This window comes from Crocodylus siamensis, chromosome 5 (genome assembly GCF_052110815.1).
Source record: "Crocodylus siamensis isolate JL-2025a chromosome 5, ASM5211081v1, whole genome shotgun sequence".
Classification (NCBI taxonomy): domain Eukaryota; kingdom Metazoa; phylum Chordata; order Crocodylia; family Crocodylidae; genus Crocodylus; species Crocodylus siamensis.
The window spans coordinates 166,747,693-166,760,420 of record NC_143399.1 but is presented as its reverse complement, the minus strand read 5'-3'; the positions used below and the strand labels follow the sequence as shown (position 1 = coordinate 166,760,420).

Genomic DNA, 12,728 nt, shown 5'->3' with positions numbered 1-12,728 from the left:
AGAGACATTAAATAAAGTGGCAATCTGGTTTCATCATGAGTGATGCGCTTTTTTCCACTAAGCATATATCAATAAAGTTATAAAATTAACCAAAAAAAGTTTGGAAACCAGCACTGCAGCAATCGTAGCCACAGATTAGCTGTTTTATAAGAAGCATCTGAAGACATGGAATGCAAGGGATATTCAATGAAACTTAGCCCCCCGTTTAAGGTTGCACTTAAGATGTGATTGACCAGTTAATCACGTCCTAAGTAGTAACCCAGCCACACATTTATGCAATTAATGGCATGATAAAATAAGGACTAAGCTGGTTCCCATAATGCCTTAAACTGAATTTATGGCCAGCACCAATCAGCTGGCAGGCACCCCCAGTAAGCTGATGATCAGAGCCTTCTTCCTCTAGATTTAAAGCAGCCAGCTGATCAGTTGTCTTGCCCTTGGGATCAGAGAGCCCCTGAAGAGTTCCAGTGTGTTCCCACACCTGGGAGTGCCAATCAGATGACTTGCACTCCCAGCCTCGGAAGCACCGTGCATCCAGGCTGCTACTTTCCAGTGTTGGGGCAGCCCAGGATCATACTCCCTGCTACCTCTGCATCCACAATAGGGTGCAATTGGGATCACACAACTGCACCTCCTGCCATGTATGTGCATCATAGCAGGAGGCACAATTGCAGATCAGATCCTATGGCATCTTTAATGAAATGTCTTTTAGCTGCCTGAAAGAAAAAGAGAGTTGGATATACTGTTACAATTAAAAAATATATTTTACCTCTGGGACTTGCTGCCACGAAGTACATTGAGGAAAAGAATTTGACAAGATTATATATGCATCAGTAAAATCTTGTCAAATATATATATATCATCAATTACATTAAACATTTATAAGGGATAACAATATTCATACTTTGGTGAATAAGTCACCACCCTGACAGGTCCTGCAAGAATTTACCATATGAGGAAAAGGCATAACAGATAACTTCCTCCTGAACCACTTAGTGCCACTGACACAGAATAATGGACTGCACAGTCCACTGGTCTGACACATCATGGCAATATTTACTCTTTTAAAACCAAAATCCTAGTGGGTGTGATTTTTTCCTCCAGATTTGAAGCAAAAAAATATCAGTTTAAATTTATTTTTAGTTTACTTCTGCATTTACTTATTTTATTGTTTTTTACAATTAAAGCCTAAAACCTAAAAAGTATTAATTATTACTTATTAAGGATGATAATTATTAAAATGGTGAACAAGACACAAAATGCAGAAGGTTCAGACTCCAGAGAACATATAGACAATACACAATGAATAAGAACTATGGGATGTATTAAATAGATTTTTTGTGCTTACTGATATGGTAGTCAACACTTACAGGGGCACTGATGAAGCAACAAGGCTTTAAGGACATCCAAACTGGGGGAGGAGGGAGAAGAGCAAGAGTCTTTGTGAACCAAAACAAGCAGGCCATTTCATGTGCAAGGGAGGAAGTGGAAACAACTGATCCTTGTAAATGAAAAGCAAATAGATTTGATAATGCTATCAATGCTGCAAGAGGGTTGGGGAAGATTTCTAAGGACAAATACTTATTAAAAAACACCCCAACAGCATCAACAATGGAATGTAGCTATGAATACATGCTATAAAAAGGAACACATTGATTTTAATGTTTAATTGTGTGATTATTGCATAGAGAGAATAGGTTAACAGGTAAATGGGCTGGGTTTATTAATATACCTTTCGTAGCACAATCGTTTTAATATACCAGAGTTGTAGAGCCCAACATACAATAAATCAAAACAACATGTTACACTGCACCTGTGGGTCGTACTGGGTTTTGATGAAGATTCCCCACCATATAGGCTACTGCAGGGTTTTGTATTTGGAACACAATGTTCATCAGCATTTTTGAGTAATAAGAACCCCTAATAAGTCATTCCAAGGTAGATTATTAAAATAACCCATATCAATTTTAAAACACAATTATTCATGGTTATGGGAGATTAAGAAAAAGTATACAAATGCAAGGTTCTAGCCAGATGATTAGGAAGAGCCATTAATATCTGCTGTGCCAGCTGAATTCAAATTAACCCAATTTTTACATGTTAATTAAACCAGCTATTTTCTTCTTATTGTATTTTTGCACCTTAAGTAGACTAGCCTGCTAGTGATTCCCAACAGATCTGCTCTAACAACAATGACGTATTCATTTACTTCTATTATGACCATACAATACAGTAACTGAGCAGTAATTTTTCACAGTCAATTACACGTGTGATTCTTAATGCTTAAAGACGCTGAAATAATGTGTACTACATAGCCATATGCTTGATGCTCTATACTGCTCAAGGGCAGTTGCCTGGGTAACACATTTTCTTTCTGGTTTAGCATAACCCTTCATTGAATATCATTAGATGTCATTAAACAGCAGATATTAACATGAACTTCAATATACTACTTAAGAGTTATTTTACCTACATAAACAAGTGCTCACTTATAACCCGAAAGGCTAAAAAAAGAAAATCCAAATAATCCAGTATTTTAACTGATGCAGAGGGAAAGCACCACTATGTTTACAAATTATGAATCAAGCATCCAGATATTCTGTGTGGTCAAAGGCCACTTCCAACCCCCACCCTACCCTCATTAACACTGGTATTACTATTGCTTGTATAATTTACTGAGGAAAGAATAAAATCCTGAATTTTAACGGAGGCACACAAATCACAAGGCTAATCCACCCACTAGATTTGGTACATCAAAACCATTATTTACAGCTTCCCTATCTCTCTCTCCCTCAGCTTTTATATTGGTGTTCCTCTCCGTAGCATCTGCATGCCAAGCAGCTGTAAAGCTTTTCTACCAGAAAAGTCCACATGTAGCCATACAAAGAAAAAAAGCCATTACCCACTGTAATAATACATACAAATGCAATAATGAAGAGGTTTCTTCAGAAATCAATGCATATGTTTTACTGTATCAGCAATTTAAGCATGATAACATAATGGGACACAAATTGAAGCTATATCTATTATTTTTATACTCCAACCTAGGTAAACTAAGTATAACGTAAATTGGTGCATTAGACATAAATTTATATTCAATAAAAATGAAAAAAGCTGGCATTTCCAAGAGTTATTTCTGAATGGTTTGTCCTTTCTAAAAATAAAGCGTACAGTATTTCTCAGGAAAATGTGTTAGCTACTACAGTCCAAACTAACTGAGATGTACAGTAAATACTTATTTTGTTAGACAGGCATTTAAAGTACAACAGCAGACAAAAATACATTATGTTACAGGAGACAGAATGGGAAATGCCTGGACTATTCCTGATAATGCCTTGGTGCAGGCATCATATTGTTGGAAGACACTTCTGATCCAATCTGAGCAAATTGAAGTATTTTTCAATTAAAAAGAAGAGAGCTTGGCAGAACACAATCTTAAGTAGAGTGCTCTTCCCCATTTCCTTGACATGGGACAGGACTTATTCCTCCTACAACAGGGCTCACAAGAGTCTCAGCCTAACTTTATGGAGATCTAGCATCTTTGTCACACCATCTAGCACCTGTGACCAACCCTCAAAAAACATGAAATCCTGGCAGTGCTGCTCTACTGGAATTGTAGTACAACTGCTACCATGACCATCTCTGTATGGCTCCTTGTAAAACATAATCCAAACCTAGTCTGTACTATCACTTCCAATTGAGCTGTCTGGAGAAGTGGAATTAGGAGGAAATAATGCAGGCTTCCCCCTCCTCCCCTCAAGATCTACACATTTCTTCTGTCAAATCCATTCAGTCTCCACCTTCACAAGCACAAAACTTCATAGCACCTGCCAGAACCCAGGGGCAAGGGAGCCATAAGTGGTGCTACTTCTGAGCCAGATTTTCTTCACAAGAGGGGACAACTGGCACAGAGATGGTTCCTTCAATACTTTTTGAGATTGCAATATGGACCCTATACAGATTACTTTGGGATGAACAGTTAAACATCCTCAATTCCTATGAAGTTTTAGCTAACCAGTCAACTGCTGCTTCATGGTCCAATTTTTATTTGACTGCCTTAAGAGATTTCTATAGAATCTAGCACTGGAGCATCTTGGCTTCTCTGGACAACAGTAATTGTACCTGTCCACCATGAGGGACAGTTTTATCTTCTGATTGAAGTGACTACTTGGACAGACATAAAGAGCCAAGACATTTATACTAGAAGCATTTATACAAGCACTTTGCACTCGTGCATTTCAAACCATTAAAAATACACCAGAATTAACTCATTGTTTCTCCTGTTACAAAAGTGATCAGGCTGAACTATATTACACTTCCTTCTGGCTTTAACATCTATGAATCTCTGAACATTCTGTAGCTAGTTAAAAGGCAAGGCTACAAAAGCAAGCTTGCACTTTGCACAAGCTATCAGACTACTAGGCTGCAGCCTGTTTTAGAGAAGGCAACCTTTTATCAGAACCAAAAAACCAAGAGCAAACCAAAGTAGAAGACAATCATTCACTGGAGTCTTTAGCCGCCATTTGAATGGAATGTGCTATCAGGGCATGTGGTAAGATAATCATGTGACACTAGACAACAGGAAGCTATCAAATTCTTTGGCTTTCTGAACCTTTGCCATTTGTTCAGAATGGTCCAGCCCATCTGATAGAGGACAGCCTGGAAACTACAAGAGACTTTCAAAAGATAACAAATATTCATTGACTAACTGCTGCTAGTTGATTGCAATAAATGTACTCTAGATTAGTGGTATCTCCACTGCAAATGCAAACTCTTGTAGCTAACAAGGATTTTGCAACAAGGTAAGTTTATGACCTTAATTTGTCAATGAGTTAACATAAGCTACATACATATTTTAAGATTTTGCCATCTCTTCTAGAGCAAGCTACCTTATGCAGAAGGTATGTGTCATACTTCCAATGTTCCCATTACATAATAGCTTTGAAGCTGCATAAGACAGAAAAATCAACCTGTACATACCAGAAGAAGGGAAGAGCGGTAGAAAGCTGAGAAGGGTTTATCACTTCCAGTTGTACTCCATTTGAAGCCATCACTTTCTCACTGCATTACAGCTATGTAACCTTTTAAAGAATTCCTTTACCAGGGATAGCAATCATCATGTTAACTTGTCTGCAAGGTCTACAGTTCCTAACCACAGGAGGTTTGAGAGGGTCAGGTGAGCAAGAGAGAGGGCATAAAAATGAACACTAAAGTACTTGGTTATATCTACATCCAATCTGTAGAAAGCATGCATTTTCTATTCTTGCTTCTTACCTGAATCACATTCTACTCCAAACAACAATCATCACTCAGCCTTGCACTATGAATCATTTTTTAAATGTTCTGCTTTTTAAAAACCCAAACTATGAACTTCAAATTTTAAGTTTTTTCTAAATACCCTTTAAGCCAGTGTTTGAAAAAAAAACATTAAATCTGGGCTGAAGTGGCAACCTGCCTAATGTACCGATAACAAATGTGTGGACCACATTAAATAAGAAAGAAAAAAGAAAAAAAAGAGAGATGTTAACCTCAACTGTTGAGGATGTCAACCTTACAAATGTGTACCATGTGTAAACAGCAACAGCACTATCTTCCAATGTCTACAAAGAGACTCCTCAAATGCGTTGGTTGCTGGTCATAACTTTGACAAGTAGCAGCAGTAAAAACTGACTACAGCCTTGTAAGTGTTCACTAGTGTTACAGAGAATCATGCCAGGCCAAAGCTCCATAGACTTACTTTTGTCAAACCTTCCCTCTCTTCCTGATTTATCTCCACCTTTTTAATGATCATTATCCCAAAGAAAGAGAAAACAATAATGGAAGGAAACCAAAGAAAGATAAAAATATGACAAAAGAAAGAGAGAGTCTGAAAGACAAAATACTAAGTCAGTAAACATAAAATTGACTGACAGTACAATACTGTTTGATACAGTACAAAACAGGGTGTAACCATTTCATGCCTTTAAATTGCAGCAATGTGCACAGTTTTAGTATCTTTCACTCCTACTGTAGATTTATTTCTTGGACTGGTAATTTTCCAAACCCTGTTTGAAACATGCCTTTGACACATTTCACTCTGAAGGTTATTGAAGGCTTGTTTCCTCTATGAAATGGGAGCTTTAGGTCAGGTATGTTAGCAATTTCTCCAAGTGCTGTAGAATGCAGACACTTGAACGGTGGAGAGATCAGATTCTCTTAGAAGGAGAGTTCATATAATTTTTCTGATCTGGTTACAATTAAAATGAAAAACAGAACACATACCCATCTTTGGTCTGATCCACCACACCCGCTAGAAGCTTTACAGAGTTTGGATCGGGAACCCCATCTTCCATTATCTTCAGGTACCGGGTGACAAAGTCATGAGGAGACATAAAGTATTCTCCATTTTTTTCAACACTTGCATACTGTAAAAGGAAAAAGATGTTAAGCGTCTCAAATGAGTTCTTTATTGGCATTCCAGCAGCACTCAAAAGTGCCAATCAAGATTTGGCCCATCAGGTCAGTATCATAACTAAGGGAGGGGGCACCAGGGCACCAGTTCCAGGCATCAACATGTAGGAGAGGCACAAAAACAGCAACCACTACCCTGGCTGCAGCTGCCGCCCCATGTGACACTGCCACCAGGGCACAGGATTGCGCGGGGGTGCAAAAAACATACAAGCATTTACAATGCATCTTAAAACAAAATGCAACAGGTGAGAGAAGTAATTAAAGGTGTATGGGGGGAGAAAAGAAAGGTAACAGATATATCAAAGACCATAGGCCACTACTTACTTCAAAGTTTGCCAAAATCAGCTTTGTAGCCAAAAAAACCATTTTACGATATACAACCAAACAAATATTAAAATCAGTACTCCCTCTAATTTAGTTGGGCAACAATAAATAATTCTGCATTTAGTGTTTTCCAGAGTCAGGACCTTCAGCACATGCTTAATTTATAATGATCAGGGATCCTTGTTTTCCCTAATAAAAAAAAATTGCAAGTTCTCTGATTAAAATACCCAAATCTGTCATTAAAACAAAAGGCCACTATACATATATACATATACACATACATACACATATACACATACATACATACACACACACACAATATTTTCTTGATATATCTACAATTTTAAAGCAATTTGGAAGCTATCAGTGCTTCAATCATTATAATAAAATAAATTCTAAATACCTATAAATTTTGGTATTAGATTTGGGGGTTTTTTAATCCTGGAAAAGTCAGAGCTCCCCATTCCCCTGTACTCACAGAATGAAGGTCCACAGCCCCTCACCCCCCACCCATAGCCCTGAACCTCCCCCAGTCCTATCAGAGGGAGCCCCCAGATGCCAGGTCTATGGGGCCAAGGACCTGGGTCCACAGTCCACTGCTCCCCCACAGCAGTGCCTGAGCCTAAGACACTGCCGCAGGAGGCAGCAACTACTGCAGCAGAGCGTAGCCTGGCTCCCCTCCCTCTGCTGCAGGCTCAGGTGGGGAGTGGGGCCAGCTCCCCACCGCTGCATGCACTCCCAAGAGGGAAGGAGGGACCCATGCCCCCCAGATCAGTGCACAAGGCAAGGGGTTCCCTCTGAGGGCTTGCGCTCCCCACCCTGATGCTCTCCCTCAGGCCTCAGTAGCCCAGCAGGTGTGACCCAGCACTAAAGAGCACAGCAGGACTGTGTAAGGATCTCCTGCTCCTGCAAGCTCTATGCTGCCGAGGCAATGCGTCCTCTGCCTGCAGAGGGAGAGTGGCACAGGGTTGTGCCTCTTGCTACTGTGCACAGGCAGGGGGGGCCTCATCAGGGCAGTGTAGAGCTTGCAGCAGCAAGGAGATCCCCACGTGGCCCTGCTCTGCCCTGCAGCTCCAGGTCATACCCACTGGGTTGCAGAGGCCCCAGGGGAGGGCAGCAGGGAAGAGAACACAAGCCTAGGGCAGCAGGCAGACTGCACCCACCCGGCACACACTGATATGGGGAGCACGGGTCTCCTCTGCCCCACTTGGGAGTGGGCACAGCAGTGGGGAGCAGCCCCAGCCCCCAAGCACTGCCTGGCTGAGCAGCAGCCCCATCCCTGCCCAATTAACTCCCTCCCACCCTATGGCAGCTTCAATTCTCCCCACTCCCCACTGGACTTACTTGTGGGAACTGCTCTCCAGACTGCCTGGTGGCCATTTGCATATACATGCACATGGCACCACCTACTTGACTGCCCTCCTCCCACTGCCCCCCAGCTCTTGCATCCTGCAACCCCGCCAGCCCGCAGAGACCTCTCTGCAAAAATGCATGCACTTTTCTGTTAAAATAAAAAATCCACATTTTCCTTGGGTAAAGAAGGAAACCTGCGTTTTTCTCCATTTTCCCATGGGAAACAGAAAACCTGGATCCCTGTTACTGACTACAATGGGACTTCATCAGGTGCTTATCCATTCTCTCTGCCTTCTTAAACCAATAGTGAAGTATTTCAGAGCCCTTTTAACTATACTGGAACAGCTATCCCACAGATTAAGCTATTGAAAAATAGCAGTGTGAACACAAATGTGCCAGGATATGAGTGATTTTATTCCAGAATAATTACTTTCTTCTGTGACTGGAGTACTTATCCCAGAATACTGTTCACACAGAGCAGCTGTTTTGGGAACACTGCTGTGCAATAGCTAATTATAAAATGGCTATATCAGAAAAAAGAAAGAAACAGTTTGGCCTTAGTTAATTTCATAACCCCATACAGTGCTGTCTCCCCAGACGATATCCAGGGAGAAAAAAAAAAAGAGGAAGAAAAATGAAGAAAACAGGAACAAGAGAATGGCAACATCAGACATTTATAAACTGAGAGATATCCAGAAACCACAGACAGTAACAGAGAAAGAAGATCAAAAGTACAAGATCCTATTTATATTTGTGTTAGAAGTTGCCACTACTCCCATGACACCTGTAGGCACAGCCAACCCTATGAGCCTTGAAGAGAACCCAACCAACACAATCCAAGTTCTTTAACAACAACAAAATATTTTAATATTTCAGCAGTAATAATTTTCCTGCTGCCACCTCTCAACCTGCCTACTCTTAGCAGCTTTCCCCAAATTTAAGATCCCTAATTATGTGTCAAAATATAATGCAGGTTTCCCTCAATTTATGCAGTACATGCATTCCCGGAGACGAACACATAAATCAAATTCGCATAAAGCGAACCCACTTTACAGTGTAACAAATAGGGACAGGATCCCATGGTGGTGAAACAGGGAGGGAATAAGGCTGGGACTAGGGTGTGGGAGAAGGGGTGCCACTCCCAGGGCTGCACAAGGCAGCAAAGTAGAGGAAACAGAGCAGCACTCACCCCAGCCCCAGGAGCGGGCAGTGCCAGGTACGTGCAGCCACTGTGCTATGCCTGTCTCCACTGTCTGCAATCCTCTGCTCCTACGTTGCACCACACCCTTGTGCAGGCAACTGGTGTTGGCTGCTCCTAGGGCTGCTCCAGCACAGGCTGGGGTGAGTGCAGACAAGCAGAGCCCCGGGCAGCGCAGGGTGCAGCACTCACCTTGGCCCCAGGAGTGGCCAACTCCAACTGCCTGCACCATCGCACAGTGTAGCCCAGAGGCTACAGGCAGCTGGCATCAGCTGCTCCCTGGGCTGCTTCAGCAGGAGCTGGGGTGAGTGAGGACTGGCAGAGCCCCAGGGTGTTCGTGGCATGGTGCAGCCCAGCTGCTACAGGCAGCTAGTTGCAGCCCCTCCTGGGGCCGGGGTGAGTGTTGTGCTTTGAGCCGCCCACGGGCCACTTGCCGCACTCATTCCAGACTGCGCTGGAGTGGCCCTGCGAGCAGCTGACACCAGCTGCCTGCACCACGGCACAGGGTAGCCTAGAAGCAGAGGTGAGTGCAGACAAGCGGAGCCCAGGTGTGGGTGGGATAGGTGGAGCATAGTGGAGTCCAGCGGCTGCAGGCAGTTGATACTGGCCGCTCCCGGGGCCGCTGCAGCCAGGGCTGGGGTGAGTGGGGCCATGGCCCTTTCCCCTCCTCACGCAGACTTGCCTGCTTAGGTGGGAGGGGGCATCTATCCTGATCACATAAGAGCAAATTTATCTTGCATATAACAAATCCTGGGTCTAAATATGCTCATCGCATAAGAGCAAATTTCCATATAAAGAACCCACATAAATCGAGGGAAACCTGTATATCTAAAGCTAAACATGGGATTTGCCTTCAAATCAACTGCAAAAACTTTAAAAATGAAAACATAATGGTAAGGAACGATTTTTGAAAATGCTTCTGTTACCATACATTAATACATTAGGTGCATCTCGCTATGCTGTGGTATAGTTCAAAGACATGTGTTTTTGCTTTATACTGCTATACCTCTGACAGGGGAAGGAAGCTGCCAGTTTTCATTTTGTAAAGCCACATGGGTGTCTCATGGTACTATTACTTCTACTGTAGGCTCACACACTTGACATCCCTTTGAGAATTAGAATATGTAGATGTTTCATTGCAATGTAAATGCAGGTCTTACAGAAACTGTAATTTCTTTACATTTCGGAGGCAAAACCAAACAGAGTATGGGGTGGGAAAAGACTAAACTATTACTGACACGTAAAGTAGGATGATCATATATCCCGGTTTACACAGACAGTCCCAGAATTTGAAGCCCAGTCCCGGCTGGTTAGCAGCTCTGCCTCCCCACCAGATTGTGCATGAACCTCTGTCCACCAGTCTCTGCAGGCTGCCTGCAGCAACACCACTAACTTGGGGGGCGGGGGGGCAGTGTTCCAGATGTCCCAGATTTCCTTATGGTCACCTGATATATAGGTACATGCCAGGTAGCATTTAGGAGTTTATATTTCAATAGCGTTCTTAGGAGCAAGCTTACCAGTTGATATGCTAGAAGAACTGTCAATAGTATACTTTTATAATATCTAGCAGATCAACTGATTTCAATTCAACTGCTTGCAGGAAAAAGAATCTTTTAGAATCCCAGGCTCAAAAACTTTTAACACAACTGTTATCAAGAAACAAATTAAATAAGTCAGCTAGTCTAGGCTTCTATATTTCATTTTTCCCTTCCTGACTAACCCCCTGCTAAGGACACTCAATAACAGAAAACAGCACAAGGTTTCAGTGTCCCCCTGCTTCTTGTCATTGTGATTTACTTATGTGTATCTAAAATCCAATCACGTATTCTATACTACATATAGAAAATGACCTTGAAAAATGTCAGCTTGCTCATTTTGACTAAAGTCTAATCTCCTAGGCGTTATGGTAGAAGACTTAAAAAAGTAGAGTTACTTCTTGTAAATTATCATAACAAAGAAGAGAAAAAGAAATCAGTTGTATTGGTTTTAGAGCAGACATTAAAAATATAGTTCTTTACAATTGTATTTTTTCCATTTTGGCAATTATACCCACAGAGAATTTGATATTATACCATAGTAACTTAATGGCTTCTTGGTAACTTGCTTCCATACATTTAAGATGGTATAATATTAACCAATTCTGTCCCATTTTAAGTAAAAAATGTAAGCATTTCATTGAGAGGTCTTTTTCTTTATAAAAAAAATATCCAAAGTTGTTTTTAAATGACTAAGCATTAAGCCAAATTTATATAATGTGACTCAATTAGAAAAGGAATAATTTGCTAGTCATGTTTATTTCTGCACAATAAAGAATAATGTAGTGTACTGTTTATTTATAAATACAATTTAAGAGCATTTTTCCCTTATTTTATTTGGGTTTAAAAATGCCTTTGCCAAAACAGCACACTACAATATTCTTTACTACAAATAAATAAGTAAAAAAAATACTGTTAAATTGTACTCATAAAAGCAGGTCCTTCTTAAAAAGAGACCTTCAATATAGAAAGATAATTGGATTGGTCTTGCCAACTATGGAGACACAGACAGGAGCTGTTTAATTCATGCTTGGGACCACAACTAGCTTGTAGGCTATATGCCAGCATTGGAATGGTGATACATCTTCTGTACTATTTTAAATAAAATACTGAGATCACATTTAATTCATCTGTGACCACCGAGTCATCTCCCTTTCAGTCTAATGGGAAGTGGAGATTAGAAGAGCAGAAAAAGGGGCACAGAATGCAAGTCTTTTTACTAGTATACTTGACATGTTTCCATATGGACCTATCATATTCACAGCCTCAAGCAGCTGAAGAAAACCTCTACTGGCAAGCAGGGTGTACTAAGAGGTACCCTCAAAGGGAATGCTCTGCATGTACCATGAGAATGCTGCGCTGTTTTGAGAAAACAGAATAATCTATTTTTCAACAGGGACAGGGGGTCTTCACTTTAGACCACACCTTCCTCCTCATCATTGAAACAAGAAATCACTAGGGTCTTTCTGGCCTGCTTCCTCTGCCTGATCCTTCCAGCTCTTCAAGTGTTAACAAGAATGGCCAAAAGGCCATTATTTTTTGGCAGAGATTTTTCTCTCAGATTTCAAAACCTCACACCTTTTAAAGCTCGCTTTTCATAACTGTGTGTCTAACTTTAGGAACATGAATATATTCAGAGGATGCATTTCACAATCAACAGCAACAATTCAGCAAAACATATGAAAGATACAGTAAAGAGTTCACAAATATAAGAAACTGGGAGAGAATTTAGTGTAGTATTAAGACTCTTGCAAAGATGTTGACCGCAGCAGAAGAAGTTTAGGTTCAGGAAGTCACCACTATTAGAATCTGCACTGAGCTGACCTGAAGGGGAATTATACATCTATCCATCCACGTGTGGGCGAGAG

The 12,728-nt window shown here is 41.2% G+C and overlaps 1 protein-coding gene across 4 annotated transcripts in view; it reads right to left on the bottom strand.

The window, feature by feature from the left end:
* The window catches only part of SLC25A13 (solute carrier family 25 member 13), a 133,210-nt gene that overhangs the window by 88,273 nt on the left and 32,209 nt on the right, over positions 1 to 12,728 (bottom strand). For all 4 annotated transcript variants that reach the window (XM_090046976.1, XM_090046980.1, XM_090046978.1 and 1 more), the window contains exon 3: positions 6,262 to 6,404. In XM_090046976.1, the coding sequence (XP_089903102.1) occupies positions 6,262 to 6,404 (143 nt within the window). The remainder of the gene's footprint in view (positions 1 to 6,261; positions 6,405 to 12,728) is intronic.